The sequence below is a fragment of the Sphaeroforma arctica genome (genome assembly GCF_001186125.1).
Source record: "Sphaeroforma arctica JP610 unplaced genomic scaffold supercont1.698, whole genome shotgun sequence".
Lineage (NCBI taxonomy): Eukaryota > Ichthyosporea > Ichthyophonida > Sphaeroforma > Sphaeroforma arctica.
The window spans coordinates 8,216-28,294 of NW_014039860.1; the positions used below are offsets into that span (position 1 = coordinate 8,216).

General features: G+C 39.4%; 4 protein-coding genes across 4 annotated transcripts in view; 3 read left to right on the forward strand and 1 right to left on the reverse strand.

Moving 5' to 3' along the window:
- Positions 1–437: 437 nt before the first annotated feature.
- Positions 438–7,366, reverse strand: SARC_08105 (hypothetical protein; the record flags this gene model as incomplete). Its single annotated transcript, XM_014297926.1, has 12 exons — positions 438–504; positions 788–867; positions 1,080–1,188; positions 1,799–1,858; positions 2,060–2,896; positions 3,149–3,215; positions 3,605–3,727; positions 4,236–4,394; positions 4,794–4,944; positions 5,286–5,341; positions 5,933–5,987; positions 7,100–7,366. The coding sequence occupies 12 exons, from the start codon at positions 7,364–7,366 to the stop codon at positions 438–440; spliced, it is 2,031 nt and encodes a 676-aa protein (XP_014153401.1).
- Positions 7,367–8,324: 958 nt separating this feature from the next.
- SARC_08106 (hypothetical protein) lies at positions 8,325–12,285 on the forward strand. The gene is made up of 9 exons (XM_014297927.1): positions 8,325–8,506; positions 8,857–8,955; positions 9,112–9,210; positions 9,439–9,597; positions 9,864–10,029; positions 10,280–10,694; positions 10,889–11,056; positions 11,509–11,665; positions 11,834–12,285. The coding sequence occupies exons 1-9, from the start codon at positions 8,384–8,386 to the stop codon at positions 12,113–12,115; spliced, it is 1,668 nt and encodes a 555-aa protein (XP_014153402.1). The 5' UTR covers positions 8,325–8,383; the 3' UTR covers positions 12,116–12,285.
- Positions 12,286–13,348: 1,063 nt separating this feature from the next.
- Positions 13,349–13,798, forward strand: SARC_08107 (hypothetical protein; the record flags this gene model as incomplete). Its single annotated transcript, XM_014297928.1, has 1 exon — positions 13,349–13,798. The coding sequence occupies one exon, from the start codon at positions 13,349–13,351 to the stop codon at positions 13,796–13,798; it is 450 nt and encodes a 149-aa protein (XP_014153403.1).
- Positions 13,799–19,529: 5,731 nt separating this feature from the next.
- The window catches only part of SARC_08108 (hypothetical protein), a 3,170-nt gene continuing 2,620 nt past the window's right edge, over positions 19,530–20,079 (forward strand). Inside the window, exon 1 of the mRNA XM_014297929.1 lies at positions 19,530–20,001. Within this exon, the coding sequence (XP_014153404.1) occupies positions 19,783–20,001 (219 nt within the window). The 5' untranslated portion in view covers positions 19,530–19,782. The remainder of the gene's footprint in view (positions 20,002–20,079) is intronic.

Consider the following 20,079-nt stretch of genomic DNA (forward strand, 5'->3'; position numbering starts at 1 on the left):
ATATATACATACATAAATACATATATGCATAGATACCCACATGCATACACCTATACGCACTTATATTCAAACACATACATATTCATATAAACATACACACAATCACGTGCACACACACACACACACACAAACATATATATATATATATATTATATATATATATATATATATATGTGTGTGTGTGTATGTATGTATGTATATATATATATATATATATAAATATATATATATATGTGTGTGTGAGTATATATATATTTATATATATATATATGCATATGAACGATTTTTGGTACGCGTACACTTGGTTGTTTGATTTGCGGTACCGAGTACTGAGAGTGCCGTCTATTGCAAAATATGTATGATTTTCCGAAATAACTGCTATGAGCATTATTCTCCACAACGGGTGAAGTCAGTATTGCTCCCATAATATACTGTACTCATGGATACATTGTAGGCCCTACAAATCCATCGAGAACGATGTCGTTGCCATGGACTAAACCATGTCTAAAGGGGCAGGGGTGTGTATTTGCTCAAATACGATTCGCGTGCCTTGAACTTGAAGCGTCACGTGAGTGAAAGCAGCATGCAGATATTTAGAGTCTATGTTGATCTTGTACTAAAAATCACTTGTGCCTTGTATTCTCCATCATGATAGTGCATATACCAATGTATGCGTTGCATCGAGGTGTGATCGAATGTGTGCATGGGAGATATGAGGTGTAGAGGTGCCAGTCTGCATAACGCGACATTTGAGAATAATTCAAAGAAGATTGCGCCGCCTGCATACCTCAAACGTTCCTCGTGTGCGGATTTAAAATTCAGGGTGCCTAGTCCGAGTGTGACTGCATTTGGAGCTCCTTCCAAATGCTGAGATATGTGTAGGATATCAAAAGTATTCATCTTTAACGTTTTTTTTGCGTTGTGACTCGCACATATGAGCAGCGGAAACTCCAATCGAGTACATAAGCATTTGGAGCCGCATGTCGTTTCTTCCTCGGGGTCACTTGTCACAATCCGGATATGGAACGTATATTAAAAAAAAGTTCATTTACAAGACATTGCGTATCTCCCCTGCCTACCTGATGCTTCTGATGCTTGTCTACTTGGTGTCTACTGTGAGGTTGTCCATTCTCAGCCACAGAGTCGAAATCCTCCGTGAGCAGTCGATCAAAATCATCCGGTGGGCCTCTATTATAGTCGAGAGTGGTACTGTCAGTTTGTATCTATTCGTTGTCATGTAGCACCTCTGTGGACCTCTTTGGGGATCCCCGAAACAAATAGTGCATACGACATTCTTCCACGCTTGTGCGTGAGCGGGCTCAAGTGTGTTGCATGTAAGTATGTGCGTGCAGTTTGAACACATGAATACTTCACAGTGATCTAGCTATATAGAACGGCTGTGAGAACGTGTAGCAGCCTGCAGTGAACTGGTGACGGGTCTGATATCTACGTGTACTAAATACATGGCCCTGTACAAGTCTCGCAAAGATCACAATCTGTGAAAAAATACCATAACGGGCGGTACTATACTATAAATAGAAATTTGTACGTAGTAACGAGGACAATACTATATGGACGTTGCGTCATTCACATGGTGTGATCGGTAATCTGTTGTGGTGATTCACCAGGTAAATCTGCTGAATGGCGGGTGCTGCGTGAAAGATGCTATAGCGATCGCATCCCTATGACCTACTCAGTTTAGTGATCAAATGTGCCTAATGCATGTACATAGCTTTCACGATTAAACAAAGAGGATCGCCATACAATAGCAATAATAGTGGGCACATGCGCATCATACTTTTCGTTACGGGTGATTGGGACCAGCAAATTGTTCATGGACGTCTCATGTGATGGTAGCCTGTCGAGCACCCCAAAGGTAGAAGTAGAGAAGCCGGTCAATCATGTATATGAAACGCTCAATATCAATGCGACTATTAAAGTTCACATATTCAACAAAAAATGGTATGGTGCTTATTGCTTATATTTTCCTTGATCCAGGGTTATTCTCACGCAATAATTGGGTCCGCCTACACTTGAGCGTTTTCGCACAGTCACATACCCACATTCGTTCAATCTATGAGATGTGCGCTGTGGGCTGTGATCCCATCGCCGCTCCTGGTATAAACTGCCCCTTTCAAGCTGTTGCATATCTAGAGGCATCTGCAAACTGTCCATTCCGAGCGTGCCACTACGTCCATAGTCATTCGCATTTTTAAAAGTGTATGCAGGGCGCTCTGTGCTGCCGGACACCTCTCCATTGATTGATATGTCTGCCTGGTGTGCACGTGCTTGACTCGGTGCAGACACACCAGGACGCAGACTATGCATAGGATGTATGGTATGCCGGTCACGTGTTGTCTCGCCAATTTTGCCTTCGTGCATACGAGGCTGATTAGACACACACATCTCTTGAAAGATGTCCTTGCTTGTGTGCTTGTAAGCTGAGATGGAGTCCTTGCTTGGCTGCTGGTACTGGTTGTTTCCAACCACTAGTTTGTATTGACCAAGTGAATGCGCATGTGTATATTGTCTACTTCCATGTGTGCGTCCTCCTGTGTTCTGGGCATTCGTCACTAACCGTGCTATGCTATATTGCGGCAAATGCGATACTGGGCCATACACCTTATGACTGTGTCCGTGTGAACTTTGATCATCTTGATGAGTGTGGATATTTGCAACATCAGACACTGGTCCGTGCCCGTGCGTATGTGTGTGTGTACGAGTTCCCGCTGATGAGCCCAGAGTGGTGAGCAGTAGTCCCCCGGTGTTGTGTTGGATGCTTCCCGTGTCGTGTGCATGACATTCTATATCGTCGTTGTGTCGGTTGTGCCGATTGCTCGAATTTTTTTCTCGGTTGTGCACTGTCTGGCTTGACATGGGCTCTCTGAGTAGCACACTGTGTTGGATGTATTGCGGAGAGTACAGTTACATACATGCGATCCTTATGGTAAGTTTACCTCAGGTGGTAGCTCACAAATGGATCCTGAGTGCTAGAAATGATTGCCACATACGGGAAAATATCCAGAAAGAAGCTTACCATCCTACATATCACTCTATACATATGAGTTTTGAAGAGCCGTAAGTGTATGGCATATCTGCTTCTGTATGGCCCTAAAAATCAACGCTCTGAAGAAGTTAACGTACATACCTAGTGTCTATTTGTTCGCTTATGCGCTTGATCCGTGTTGAGACATAGTCACATCTCGGATTGATAACTATAATATAACCAAAAAACTAAGAATCAATATTTTTCAAAAATCCGCGCTTCGAGATGTCAAGATAGCAAGTTGACAGAAGACAAAGGAGAACAACTGCTGCAGCCGTATTGAGTGTACCACAAATAATCGTGGTTCAATTACGTTATTTGTACACGCGAAAATATGGATCGTCCCAGAAAACTTACGCCTGGGCCCGTTGCAAAGGTGCAACGCGAGCATATAGAACCAGCTAAACTCGGTACTCACTTTTCATGAGACGGGCTGCGACCACAACTCAATCAGTTAATCTTCATGTGCATCCTCAACACATATACCTACTTCTGCAATCCCCCACTCTCTCCGACATCCATACTTCTAATATGCGCTTATCAATACATGCATGCTACCTTTCCACAACGCAGCAACCCTTTTAATCTCGCGGAGAACAGCCGTGTGCATCTCGGCCTCGCTTGGCACAGGGATAGGCGAAGGGGTGAAGCCGGCTTGTTGTACGCGTGCCTGGGGGACGGCTGTAATAGAATGGAAAAACCAAATAGTAAAAAACGCAAAGTTAAAGACTCACAGTAGCATACTTCGGAAATAGACCTACGCGCAATGACTTGGTGGTCATCGAGTCTCCGATACTAACGCTATACCTAAAAGAAAGAAGAAACAAAATATCGTCATTAAGGTCCACACGACTACACCGTAAGTTACATACCTTCCAGTGATCAGTATACGAAAGCGATACAAATCGAAACTTACACATAAAAAAGCACTTGCCATGCATGAGTTTAGGTTTATGCTGTTTTTCCTTGTTCAACGGAGGTGAATGTGCGGATGTCCGATGTTGATGCCTGACCCCCTTGGTCGTGGATTGTTGCGTTGTTTTGCCCGAGGTCAAGTTTTTACTTTCATCTGGCAAACCTATCGCTTTTATTGTATTGCCCGTTGCGATAATGCGACTAAATAACATTCATGATTCAAATAAAGGCCGTGACATCAAAATCCATTGAAACCCGCCGGTATATTACCTACCAAATGTCAGATTTTTCTCTGGTTTTTCGTCATCGTCATATTCCGAAGGTGTAGATACTACTGGACTATCCCGGCGCTTCCCTTTCATGGTTGTGGAGTATTGGGATGTCTGCGTGGCATTCGTCCTGGTGCTCTCATGTTTACAAATATTAGCCGCATCTGTGTCACAGGAATAACATATCATATAGAACTATCAACACCGTTCATCATGAAACTCCACCCATATTATCCTCTAATGTTCATGAAATAACTCTACGCCATACAGGCATCTACTTGTGGCGATGAGGCCTGACGCGAAACATCATTTCGGCTGACATACCATATTGAGTGTACAAGTAGTGGATGTACGTGTCACATCAACAGCATTGAATTACAATTCACAACCATCAAATGTTATAGCTCCCGACGTTCATGATTTACCCAGCACCGCATTCGAAGGATTTAGACCGCAAACAGTTATTTAGCACATGCAATGAAGCTAAAGTAGTCCAAAACGCAAAATCTCGTAGTGTGTGTGTATCAATTTGCTACGTCAATACTTGTGCTTGTAAAAAATACCGTTCCCCGAGTCGATGGATGCGGATGAATGGCTAGATTCGGGGCTGACGATACACTTAGGGTTGTGCCGTGACTCTCGTCTAATCGGCGGTTTGTGCTTGGCAGTGTGACGGTGTACATGCTGTGTCGGTTTGGCATAGCGTGTCTTGTCCTTGAATGAAGCGAGACAAGAACTTTGGTTGAGTAGTAGCATTATATTGCATGATGATGAATATAACGGGCGGACCAAAATAGCGTACCACATGCGCTGACAAGCTCTCGCAGTGCAACATAGCAGCGTCGAGTCGAGACATTACGCGTGTGTCCATCATGACGAGCTTAACCCAGTGGTGGCTTAGGGATGAACCTCGACAGGTGTTCAGTTTCAAGTAAAATCGGAAATACCAAATACTACTACATTGAATAGATGTTGCAAATAAAGTATGTGATTACATTCGAGTATGTGGTTCTCATGGCCCCTCATTCGGCTGAATACACATCCATGCCACCTACCCTGTGATAGAATTGTGCTTCGCTGAACGCATCTCTGAGCGATCTCGATTCCCCACCTGTTTGTTTTCAGAGTTTAATCACTTTCAAACATTGCAGTTTGAACACACTCCTGCTCCTTCACAAGACCGTCTCATTTATGCAGTGCGGCTGTATGAAGCCTCCAAGCGGGCTTTGTAATTTTCACAAGGTGTATTATTCTTTTGGCGATTGATCTCAGAAATTCCATGCTATGCGTGCATACGAAGGCACATGACAGTCATCCGAAACACAACTGGCGGTGATTGGTTCAGTTGTGCTATATTTCCAGCTTATGGCAGTGAGTGAACCATTTATGACTACTAATAGTACCAAAGCATAGCTATAACCTTTTCTGTACACAGCAGAATGTTCGCTTAAACCTAACATTTGTATACAACTGACAGTTTTGCTGGCAATTAGATACGGGGCCGGTAATTGATCATCCAGAACGAAGCAGCATACATTGCTACAACGATCACTTGCAACACTGGTACGTCAACTTGAAGATTAAATATTGAAAATCATATGGATAAAAATACCCACAAGACACAGGACGTGATAAAATAGCAGCAGATATGTCGCACAGACAGCTTGCTTTGCACATCGTGGCATAATATGTTCGATTATACCTTTAATCCGTGACACAAATGGAGCACGGAGTCCCTTGTTGAAGATCCCCAGAGTCTGAATCAGTATTATGCATCCAATTTAACGATATAGGTCTAGAATCATAGTTAACTATTGCTTTACGGTGTACAATACCTCACCATGATATTTAGCCAGCAGCACGCAGAGGTGCAATACAGATATGTACTGAATTAATTGCTGTCGAAAACGAGTTTTCTTCAGTAGATCAATGTCCAATGCGTACAGTACATGTCTCACACAGAAACAAACGATCATCACCCTGATGTACTAAGACAGGCGTGATGTTTATGCAGATATCCAAATAGCCAGCAAATATCTTACTCTATCTATCTCATGTAGCAATCCTGTGATTTGAGAGGCTAGCACATGAATAAGCGAAGAGAAGTTTAAAGCTCAGTATAATTTTTAGTATGTATGATTCGACCATGGGTGTTTTGATGCATATAGATCAAGTAGCCGTAACAATCGTTAAAATTGCAGAAAGTTGATTCACAAAGTTCAACTGGAAATCGTAGATGGACGATATCAAAACTTCGCAATCGACGTTTGATTCAGTGCACAATCAATAGCAATCTATCCTTGTTGGATAGCTTGCCCGTCTACTGTGATTAGCCAAATTTGAGCTCGTTGACAATAGTGCACAAACAGGGTCAGCATTTCGAATGAAACATCTGCTACGAGTCGAACAAGGGAATATTAACTCCAACACCTGAAGAAAATTAAACGCATCATTGAAACACGGCCCAATGAAGCTTATAAACAGCTGTCACCGCACGTGAACTGGCGCAGCGTATCAAATCAATTCCCAAGCATACGTTGGCAATGCAACGTTTAGACTCTGAGGGGCTAAACGCATTCAATATTTGTGTACAATTTTCCGGACAGCTGCTTGGCATGAAACTCTTTAATGAATTACAGATTCTATTAAAAACGCGAATTTTTCAGGGATGCTTTACACACCCACAACCTACTTGCACAATATGCCCCTACTTGCGGAAAATTGCACCTTAAATATACCGAAAGATATCGTTCGCATGTTATACACATACAAAGTAAACGCGGCACAACCAAGCCTGTGTCATTCATACAACATCCTCCGCCGCACAAGCAACAAACAGAGACATTGCATGCATAAACCAGATACCTACCCCACTTGTTCTTTCTTCAGGGCGTCGCCGCTTCACATTGCCCGCCTTAGTGTCCACAGTCACACTAGTCGTACCATTCTTCCGCCTGCGCTTACTTGTACTACTACCCTTTCTACTCTCATGTTCAACAACCTTATCTGTTTGTGTACGCTTTCGCTGTCCATCTTTATTGGTTTCTTTCTCACTTGCTCCGGTATCGCAGCGCATATAAGCTTTGAGATCCCTCTCTAAGATCTCTAATGAGCTTTCGAACGGCATGTAGGCCATTTACCGCCCAAAGGCTTCGGCCAGGATCACGCTACCATGTGATGAACTGTATGAACAACTAAAAGATGCAACTTTTCATATTAAGCAAAGAGTGTATTCATATGCAGGTGGATACATAACAGTATTGGTATGAGGTTCTGTGTTGTGCAATTACGGATAGACATACACTTTCACAAAGCCACTACTTCCTCGACTGACCGAATGAAACTGAAGCTACTTACGCAACTGATCATATCCTGATAAAGGTACGCTACGCTCCGCAACTATCTCGCTAATACGTACTCATGTAGTCGCGTGTTTATGCACAAATATCATGCAAACATGGCATAATTGTATGATGTAAGTATGATGCAAGTATGAACGTAGTTATCGTGTACGTGAGCTTTGTGTAGCTAACTAACAAATAAATATTTAGCTATGTATAGAGATATGTATTGAAATAAAGAAGTTCTTTCGTGTGACATTCTTGTAAACGGGAACATTTGGTTCACCGGGAGCCCGCCAAAAATCAACCCTATTACAAACTTTACATAAGAAACATAACTTTTCGTAAAATATATTTAAAACGACAAACATTCATTATTGAAATTAAGGTGTTTTTAATTTCTTCACAATCTGCTGGGTGAAGTTTTCTTGTACTTCAAAAAAAACAAAAAACAAAACAAAACACAATAACAATTAAAAAAATAGAAATTAGTTTGAAACGCTGATGGTATTTAATTACAATAAAAACACAAAGGAATAGAACGTCGCCACTTCACCAACGAACCGCGTGTCCACTGTTCCGCTTATCAGGCGCCATCAGTGTTCGACAGATTAGATCGAAAATTAAATAAATGGATTTTAGAAGCTAAGCAAATGCGGCTGACTGTGGCCCAATGGTAATCAGTCGACGCCGAATGCTTAACATACCTAAAATCCTAGATATGTCTGCAAAAAAAAAGTATCAATGTATAAGGATTTATTAGGACACTTGCGCCATCCATTATTATACTGAGTAGCTATTGAGGAATAGAGATGATCATATCAGGGATTCAAACGGCCGCGTCTGCAGCCGTGCAGCCTGTAGCGGAAAACAGCAATTGGCTTTGGATCAAATGGCGACTTGCACTAGGAGATCATATCGACACAAAATATTCTGTATGTAGTAATGTGTACTATTTAACAGCTTGTACTAGATGACAATATTGCCTCACAAAGTACTGCTTGTGTATGAAAGTGATTTAGGGATTACGTATGATTAAAAGTAAATTATTGCACAGTCATCAATTAGGTTGGCATACTTGAGAAAATATGGAAAAAGAGGTTTCTTTATATCGAATGCACGCTTGAGATTTGAAACATAACTATTCAAACAAGCTACGTGTGTACGTACCAAATAATCAGCGAGCCTATCTCAAAATTCAAGCCGTATATGCATCAAAAGTAAAACGACATTTTCGCATGTTGCTTCATCAGGTACTAATTTTAAATCATTCTTCACACATCAGGAGGGCAAGACTGCACTGCATTTAGGATCACAAAACGGATACTCGTCATTGATTATATTTCTCCTTGACCAAAACGCTGACGTCGATATTCTTTCAAAAGTATGTGCTCAAGTAGCTAGTCGTATTAGACGTAATAGAATATTTTCTTCGTATATTTGCCGTTTCAACGCCCAGGAACAGATTATGGTGATTTTTGAACCAATTTATATACACACAGGACTGATTGTTTACGAACAAATATTCGGTACTCCACAGGAAGGCTTGACAGCACTGCACTATGCATCACAAGCTGGAAATCTCGATGCCGTTCGTTTATTAGTTGATGCCAGCGCTCGCATCGACATTTTAAACAAGGTACTACAGTTTCGTTCTTTTCATGTAATTACTTGCAAGTCGTTTGTGAATACGATCACAATTTACATGAATTAAACCTTTAATATACCATTTGTTATAGGTGGTCCTTCGTATGTATGTCCGTTATTGTGAACCGCGTGTATACTGATTATTTAAAATCGGTGCATTTTTCCACATTTCGTAACAACTACATGTCATTTATACCCGATGGGTTGCGCACATTTACAGGATGATAACACAGCGCTAGATGTGGCTAAAAAGGAAGGTCACAATCAAGTGGTGAAAGTGATTGAACACAGGGCTCTAGATTTAGCTCGACTAGAAACAATTAGGCAACTCAGCAAAACGAATAAGGAACTGATGACGCATGTGACTAAGACCTCACAGGTACATTTTCACAATATTACAATTTAATAGTCCAATTTCCGCGCTGTTATTTTGGAAAAAGAGCGTATTATCATAATATATATTGCTACATTGCAAATATCGGTTTTATATGTGATTTCAAGGCAAATTGACATTTTCCGAGTTAATATACATGCTATGTACAAGAAGAAAAGAAACAATGCTACAAACGATAGAATAGGCATTTAATCCCTGCTTACAAAACAATACACACACAAATGTAAGGTAATCCCGTATATTGATCACAGATGTATAACGACAAATTGGCGTACATAGATGAGCTGGAAAATGAATGTCACGTACTGAGAAGTGTAGCTGCACGTATTGCAAGTGAATGCAGTGAAAAGGACGACAAAATTGAGAACTTAGAGGACGACATGGTACAACTTCTAAGCCAAATGGTCAACATCACAGGTAGTGTAGTTTAACGACATGTATACTTTTTGTGTTCAATTATATGCAGAGTTCATACGTAAATAACTATTGTACATTTTAGCTTATATACGTTTTATTTATTTTACTTAATATTGTATAGTCTTCCATAAATCATAATATAGATAGTCAAATATGATGTTGTCCGTATGTTGTTCAATAGTACTGACATAGTCAAATTTTACACTTGTATGCATCTGTCTCAATTACTGTTCCTGAATTGCCCATTCAGAGACTCGTGTGTTTTTGAATGAAAGCCACGACCAACTGGGAGCCGTGGACGAAGATCTGTTAGGGTACGTGTTCCCCTCAAACAGATCAAACAGTATAATCTTAGAGGACCTTCCATGCATGGAGTTAAATGCACCCAGCAGTCAAAATCGCGATCAAGTCAGAGATGATGTGGAAAACAACAGTAGTGCTGAAGAATATTTCGGTCATATTGATGGTTATGTGAAAGGAATTCACGGTGTGATCGACACCTCGGTAGATACAGTGCACGACTGTGCAATATCCGATGAAAGCCTCAGTGATTCTTATGATTCTTCAATTGAAGAGGATTTGGATGATGCTCTTGAGAGATCTAATGAAGCTGTGGAGTTGGGCAAGAAGAGAGCGGTTGACATCGCTTCACAGAAACTCGAACGGTGAGTGATTGTTTCACTGAATTTGACTATTCGATGAAGTACGGAGTGGAATTGCGTACCATATGTGTTGGACCGTACACTTCCATAATAATGTACACATTGTATGAGAAATTTCACTCTACCGTAATACCTTTTATTTAGGCTCGCTAACTTTAATTTAAGTGCATAAACTGTATCTGAATTTTTTATTTCAGCGATCTGTTCACTACATATCGGTGTGCGATGAATGCCAACAGAGTGCACATGCAGAGCGTGTTCTCTGAGATGAAAGAGCGGAGAAATAGAGCAAGTGCACAGACGGGTACTGGCGATGCAATGAAAAATGCCATGGTTGTAGCCACCACATGTGATAAGTGCGACAAGTAAGTCTATATAATACAGTCGACTCTACTCGTCATCTCTTTTGTAGGATGTGTGTTTATTTTGGGGTCCAATATACAGTGTAGATGGCACAATCAAACTATACAATACTGTATGATCGTGAATGAGTGCGTATGAGTATTCAACAAAACAGTGTATAAAATGATACAAGATACACAGACCCATATCAAAATCTATGATATTAGGCAAATTAACTGCTAGTTGTATCCGAAGGAAAGAGGTATGATGTATATCTGATTTTACGAGATTTGTCGCACACTTTTCTGGGTGACAGTTACACCAACAATGTGAGGCTGTAAGAAGTACAAACCCTACGTCATCGATCTCAACTAGGGATTGAATTTATGGCACAACATTTATCAAAGGAAAGACGTACTCAATATTTTGCACAAAACTTTAGATTTCTAACACAACTCTAATTATCATCATACAGGCGCGTTACGGTGTCAGACGGATTGTTTTGTCAGCCGATTATGAAGCCAGACGACGACGTTAAGAGATCAAGTCATTTCCTGTGCGGCGACTGCATCGGACAACACGTGCAGGCAAGTTGCCCCACAAAGCGCGAAGCCAAAGCGGAATCAATCGAGGTATACATTTATGTGCTTTCGACAGCAACTTGATATTTGTTTTCGTTACTACTAAATTCGAAGGTGCTAGGACTACATTCTGAACACTGATGTATTGAATTGTGTAGAGTAAAAGTGAACGCGAGCAAGAATACAAATTCATTCGGACCATATTGTTGATTACTTCAGGTGCACTGTGTGTGCGAAGGATGTGACAGTCATCCATACACAACCAAAGCACTCGCTCGAGTACTGAACGAGAAGGATTATGGCATTTATATGGCATGCGTGTTAAGACATGCAGAGTATGAATTGAGGCAAGGCCTTGTCCGTGAGATGCGCTCAGCGACTCAGCAAATCCCTGCGCACACAACAGGTAGTGATCGTAAACGAAGCTTTTACAAACAGAAGTCTATCGCCGATATGATAGACGCTGACACCGAAGAAATCCTCACAGGAGGAGGGTACTAAGAGTGACCAGCGGTGTGTGCTATGCGCTGCGGGTATTCAATTATTCATCAGTAAGTAGCATATCGGTACACCATTCAGGTTGCAAATTGACATCAGCTCCGAAATAAAATATAGTATAAATTTCTAGTGTATTGCATAAAAAAAAACGGAATGCATAAAAGACCCCAAATAAACCCCTCGCTTTAGTCTTCACATACTCTATAGCCTATAGAGAGAACCCATGATGAATGATTGAACTTATTATTGTAATAATTGTTGCATGTGCATATCATATTGTTATTTGAGCTTTTTTATATCATGTAATGAACTATTGGATACAAAAATGAACCAGTTTTCTAAAAAAAAAGAGTAGAAATCCTCTATTGATAGAGTAAGTTATGGGTTAAAAAATAGTGGAGGTTGAAACTATGCAATATTATTGGTTGAACCGAAATAGTTGAAAAAACAATCACTGAAAGTCTGAAAACATTTCAAAACAATCACTATTCATTTGTGATCACAATCAAGCACTATTAGTATTTCAAATGGTCAAGGAACAAAGGTGTTATTTAGATAAAGGCTATTGTTGGCCAGTAAATTATCATTTTATATATATTTACAAGATTGTGAGTGTGTATTGCATTAATCAAACAGGCATACCCATAACAGGCATATCCTGTCCTCTGTTTTTTTAGAGATACAATTGTTTTGAAATATGTAGCAAAGATCTAGCAATAGAGCAATAAATAACTTCCTTTTAAAGACTTGAGCAATTTCTACCATGTGAAACCCATAAAAGAAATTTGTTGGTGTAACGGTCACCCAGAAAAGTGTGGGACAAATCTCGTAAAAGCAGATATACATCATATCGCTTTCCTTCGGATATTCTCCAAGCAACAACTAGCAGTTAATTTGTATAATATCACAGATGTGCTATACATGCAATTCATTCCCCGAAAATAGTATAAATTTCGATCCAGAGCTCTCACTTTAATCACAACTACAAATCAAACAATTTGATTTTTTTTACACACATCCCAGTTTGAACTCTAGTGAGTTGATTACCGAAATATTATCAATAATGAAGTATTCTGCTGCTGCTCTACTAATTTGTACCTAGGTCACGAGCTATGCCGTAAATGATGTCTCCGCATTCGTCGCCCCGGAGAAGGCCTTCGATAGCGACTTCATGCTGACAAGCCACAACTTACAGGTCCCGGAGGAGGCTTGAAACTCACAGTCGGTGATAACAACATGCCCAAATCATCAGGCGGTGGCGCCCCAGGAAATTGGCCGGACATCAACGGGGTTGGCATGAGTATAGTTGCCTTCCGTCTCAATGAATGCGGGGCCGTTGCACCTCACGTACACTCAGATGCTACTGAGTTTCAAACGGTTGTCATGGGCGAAGGTGTGATTGGCACTTACGGAGTGGGTGACAATACGCTGAGATTAGAGCACGTCAAAATGGGAGATATATTCTTTTTCTCAAGAAGCAGCATGCACTTTCAAATCAACGTGGGTTCCGAAGCGTTCGTTTCTGTAGGAGCTTTTGATGTTTCACAGCCAACTGCCGCTCTAGTTGTTGGATTTGTCGGGCAACTTGGTGATGTTAAAAAAGCACTGGGTCTTGATACTGATTCGAGTAAAGATACCGACGGCCTTGACGGAGTATTCCCACAGTTCAAAATGTCAAACTGCTAAGAGATTATCGAAATGTTCATGGATATGAGTGTCCATCCGGAAAGCCATATGTAAGATTGCAACGCCACACTTCTTAACTCAGTTAAATAATGAGTTATATATATTAAATACAACATACTCAAAGAAACTATTCAAACCTGTTCGTAGCATATCAAGAGTGCAACCCGCACGATATATGTCAATGATAGTCTTATGTGTGAGGGCACATACCACGCTCATGAGATGTAGATTGCAAACCACTGAATCACTATAAAGTCTTGCAGTCGGCCATGAATGCCGCGCTAAGTTCTTGAAACACCGAAACATGCATACTCGGATCAGATTTATCGGGCATTGTATCATAACACGATATACAGCGGAATAGGTTTTCAGACGTGAAACAACTTATTTGTATTCTTTATTGCTGGCTACGATGCAAAAAATTGACGGTACCATACGGGCTATTCTATAGATACGCAAATACATGGTAAAACATGCAGAATTTATTTGTTTTCTGTTGACGGCTCTGGTCAAGGAAGATTTCTGCAACAATCAAAAGCCCGAAGCCGAGTATTGTATTGGTGATATATGGCATGTCAAATGTATCAGAATAGTCGCTCACTCAACAATTGGTAGTCTTCCAGGCTCCACTTAACTGAGAATGCATATCCCACACGCTCATTGTTGACAACTTTCGGTACAACGCAAAGTTCGGTTATATTCGACAGATTTAAATTGCGATTAATTTTCGACAGACCAACTAAGATTCTCTTAGCCGGATGTAAACTCGTGCTTAATTAAAAGTGAGACGTTACAGATACAGTATAACACAGTATGATGAAGCCTAGATAAAGAATATATCACAATTACGAGGTATAAATGAACAATTCTCTGTCTGTGCACTATATACGAGCTTCATTCATGATACCGTGTCACATCTCCCGTGTTTCGGTCCAACCGCTTTATGAATAAAACATGTAGAGAGAAACTGGAATCAATAAATGAACAATTCCCTGTCTGTGTACTACGTACGCGCTTCACTCATGATATCGTGACACATCTCCTGTGTATCGGTCCAATCGCTCAATGAATAAAACAAGTAGAGATAAACAGTAAATATTTCTAACATGCATGATGCTATAAATAAGCCTTCACATAGATACACTAGGCAAGTTTACACTGAGTATGTTATCCCGTAACAGGTCCGTTCAACATTGTATGTCAAATAATCGTGTGACAAAACCATAACAACTCACATGACCAAGTTCAACATATTCATATGCTAATTAACCTTACATCGTGTTTTCTACGAACTAACATGAAAAACTTGCGGAATATATTAGCATTCATATGAAACCATGAATAGCAATGTTGACACTCAAAAACTTTATGAATATGGAAACAATAAAACGTCAATAAATACAGAAACATATTGCAACACTAGGTATCACACACACACACATATATATATAAACGTATATAAATAAATTTATATAAACACATACATACATATATACACACACGCATATATATATACTCAATTACAATCATAGAAATATAGATATACATATACATTAAGATATAGATATACACACCCACACACACGTACATATTTGTATATATATATTTAAATGCATATATATATATATATATATGTATAAATCTAACATGAATTAATAATTAATTTAACATGTATACTTATATCAAAACTAACCAACCCACCCCCACCCCCAAAACCCCTCCCAACACACACACATATATATATATATCGGAAAATGTATGAATATATTTTTATATCAAAACATATATAGTTATATATAAATATATACCTGTCTATATATACATAAACATGTATAGTTGCTTATAATAAATATATATGCATATCTGTATATAGGTATATAAATATATATATACTATCTACATATACAATACAAATATGTACATATAAATAGTTAAATGTATCAAAAACCCACACACACATATATATATATATCTCCGAAAAAGTATAAATATATTTTTATATCAAAATATATTTACTCATATGTACATATATATATATATGTATAAGTATATGTTTACATATGTATATATACGTAAACATTTATAGTTATCTAAATAGATATAGATACACATATATATACATATCAGTATATAGATATATAGATATATGCATATCTGTATATAGATATATATATATGCATATCTGAATATATATATATATATATATACTAGCTGCATATACAATACGTATATGTGAATAGTATGACCAATATATATACATATATACTTTTATACACACAGACACACACATTTATGTATATATATATATACAAAACTAATATATATATATATACATACATGAATATTCAAGGATATTTATATATATATATATATAAATAGATGTATATTATTTACGTATTTGTAAATGTTCATTTGAATATATATATACTTATACGTATAGCTGTATACACACAGACACACATGTATGTATATATAAATATAACACACACACATATATATATATATATACTACACACACACACACACACACACACACACACACATATATATATATATATATATGTATATATATATATATATATACTGAAACAGCACACATCGCTCTCACTGAGTTATATGCTTTTGAGTGCAGTCGTATTGACCATCCTAAAATACCTAGATCCTTTTACTTATCCACTTTGTATATATAGAGTAAGAGTCGCATACTTTGTAGATTTGACCGTGAACATCTCTGTAGTCAATATTTGATATACTAGTAGTAATATACTGGTGCTGAAATCAATGGTGCAAGATACAACAATCAAGCGGACATTCTTTTTTAATTTGATGTTTCGTTCATACGTGCCGGTGATGACTTGCCTGTGCGTCCTTGCTTTGACCTTAGCCAAATGTGTTCGCCAGAACAAGCGGATTAACCAGCGTCATACCTTATTGTAATATGGTAGCGTAACCTCGTATCCCCGAGTGCTCGGAGCGTAAGAAGAAGCGGCTGTCATTAATATACACATTCACTGTATGTACCTCTACACCACACCCCAAACCTACAGCACAAGTGCACATGTATTGCATACTATACTGATGACCTGCGGATTGTCTGATTTCATTCAAATATGTACTCTGAAGTCGCTGGGCCCTGGGGGCTGTGGCCTGGACAGCTGGGCTGCAGCGCCTGCAGGTCTGCAGCCTAGCCCTGCAGCAGGCCAAACACATTTGGTTTAAACCCCCCCTCCCCCCAAAAAAACAAACAAACAAACAAGCAAACAAATATATATTCAAGAAGAAAATAAAATCAGGTACTAAGGGCGAAAACCCTAAAACCTCACACATGACTCATGACTCCCGAGCATTGTGTCGTGAGAGAGAGAAGAAAGTTGGGTTTGTTTGTTTTTTTAACTATAAAAGGGAAGAACGGAGTGAACAGACAACGAGTTCGTGCTCTGAGAGTCCTTAGTGATGCGTTATTTTTAGGTTTTTAAAAACAAAAGCACATTGATAAAATAAAGCACTTCTGATTGGTGAGCTGTGATCAACGTCGATTTCATTGATATCATATCAAGACGCGGCAAAGTTTTTAGACTAAGATCCATCAATCATTTATCTCATAGCCTGTCCAAAGCACCCTGGGGCCAACCCGAAACTCCGAACTGATACGAAAACGCAAAATCAAAATACATAGGACTCAGCCTGACTCAGGACTTGGGATTCAAGAGTTTAGGCCTGCAGGCTGCAGCTGTGACTGAGGGCCTGTGAGGCTGGCCGAGGCTGGCTGACCATAATAAAAATGACTTCTCGAACGTACAGGCTGGCTGCAAACCCAAAGTATAAACGTCATTTCATAGTCATCATTTGCTTCTAGTTTTTCGATGTTTTAAAATAAGTTTCTAGTTTCTACTCCGGCCCCATTAGTCCATTACTCCCTAGAAAGGGCCAGCAGGTAGTAAGCCCAGTGACTGTCATTAGCCAGCATTTTCATTGGTTTTAAGAAGTATCCCCTCAGCCGCCAGGAAATAACCAAATAGGTATGACCTAGACTGCAGGACTAAGGCTGAAGTTGACGCCTGACAGCCCCCTCGGGCCCTCACCCCTGTCAGGCTATCGCAGTCAAATGTGAAACGAGGGCAGATGTAGCCTCTTATAGGTTGACTTCTTGTGGGTCAGTGTGGGCCCCGTTGGGGGTAGTGGGGCTGTGGGCCCCTGGCCCTGGGTGTACTCAGTACTGTCGCTGCGAAGGGGATAAAATAGGGCCAAAAATAAAGAAGCGTTCCTGATTTACTAAATCTGGACTTCAATTTATTCCCAATTTTTTTTTTTTGGCATATTTCAAGATTAAGTATTTCGTAAATGATCTGTGAAGGCGTCAAGGCCGTAGTACAAGTATAACACCTATGCTTAGGAGTCTAAGACTACATCGGAAACCTCCGAAACGCGATTATTGGGTCTAAATATGCATAATTAGTGAAGTTTCAAAGTTGTCACGTACAATTATTGTCAAAACAATATCGTATATGCATTCTTATAACCGTAATGCAAGGTACAGCTGCTAAAATCGAGAAAATGTGTGTTTACGTCATTTGATGTGCCATGCCATCGATTGCACAATGCATCTCATTTCCTGAACTTTTTGCCAAAATTCACTACTTATTCACCTACAAACGATTACAAAAACATTATTATGGTTTAATTATGCTTAAATAGGCTTATATAGATATAATGAAGATCTGAAAATCATATTGAAGACATATAATTGAATATGCACACCAAATGGATGTCATTGATGGACACGCATGCACGTAAATGGTGATTTTGAGCAAGCATAATAGGCCTTCTATACCACAAAGATGATTTCTGAACTAATATTACTTGTATTTATTATATATTAGAACCCTTAGAAGGTTCAAACTGCTAATACGCGACCTGGAAATCCAAGAATTGACATGGTCGAAAAGTGCACAATCCTGTTCATAAATCGATACATAACTGTATGAACCAGTAGAGCTATCAACTTGGCTCCTTCGCAAAATTCTTTTGAAATGCTTTTAGAAAAAGTCTAGAAAATAAAAATGGGATTATATCCAAAACCGGATATAGTGAATTAGGGTTGGTTCTTTAAAATCGAGTCCCCTTAGTCTATGGATGGGGTGTTAAAAATATCTCCAATCAGAGCAATCACCAGGGTCAGTATGCCAGGCTCGCTGCCCAGGCGCCAGGGCCAGGGGCCCAAGGCCTGGGGCCCAGGTCTACTCTAGAATAGGGGGGTAGCGGCCTCGCAGGCTCGCGATCGCCAGTGTATTTTTATGTATGCATTCCTAATATATTGCCAATATTGGCAACCTCTCTGCTACTCTCTGGTTAGCGGTTGCCAATTGCGATGCTACATGTTTCTAAAAAGTAAAACTCTATACATACCTCTATACTACTACTTACTCTGTAGTAAATTTTGTTTTAAAAAAAAAAAGAAAAAATAAATTTAGTGAAAGAACTTTAAAGAGAGAGTCTGAGAGAGCGGCTATTTTGTTAAAATTATAAATCGGACTCTCTCAGTCTCTACTGATTTCTAAAATAAATACATTGTAGACAATTCATCATCATCATGACGTCAGTGCATAGCCTTCTAAAAAGTAAAAAGACAATCAGTGCTGCATGGGTCAAATTATTTCACAATCGCCATCGTAGTGATTTTGTGCTTTACTATATAATGCACTTACCTGCAATTCATTTAGTACTTGTATATCTTTAACTGTTCAGTACATTCAACAAATTTATACCTTGAAAGGTTACACAGCCACAGCTGGACACAGGAAGATTTCGCGCTCGCTGTTTAAGAAGTGTCTACAATCTATGTTCTAGTTGTTTTACCGCTAGTGACTCACGTAGTGTACTTTCGAACATTCGAAACGCTTGTACGAAACACTGAAGGATAATCACCTGTGTACGAAACACTGAAGGATAATCACCTTTGTACGAAACACTGAAGGATAATCACCATGCATCCACCAATTGGGTTAATCAGCTCCACTATGCAGCCGATTATAGGAGAACAGCAACCAGTCAAGAGGAAGTCGCACATTGTAACAGAAGAAAAGTTTTACGCAAATGGCATAGAATATTCTGTACATGATGCACCCCAACGAATGCGAAAGGAGATGCCAAATGTTTTTCCTGGTGTGGATTTCAAAGGCTTACTTATCATCCCAACGTTCCAGGTGAGATCAACTTTTCTTCGTATCTATTTTTCTTTATTTTTTACTCCCTTCTACTTCTTCGCTTGTGCTACTTTATAT

Bases quoted from the DNA above. Each gene is read 5' to 3' on its own strand.
- SARC_08106 (XM_014297927.1), top strand. From the start codon at position 8,384: ATGATCATATCAGGGATTCAAACGGCCGCGTCTGCAGCCGTGCAGCCT. The intron at 8,507-8,856 runs GTATGTAGTAAT...TTCACACATCAG, and splicing joins ATATCGACACAAAATATTCT to GAGGGCAAGACTGCACTGCA. The intron at 9,211-9,438 runs GTACTACAGTTT...GCACATTTACAG, and splicing joins GCATCGACATTTTAAACAAG to GATGATAACACAGCGCTAGA.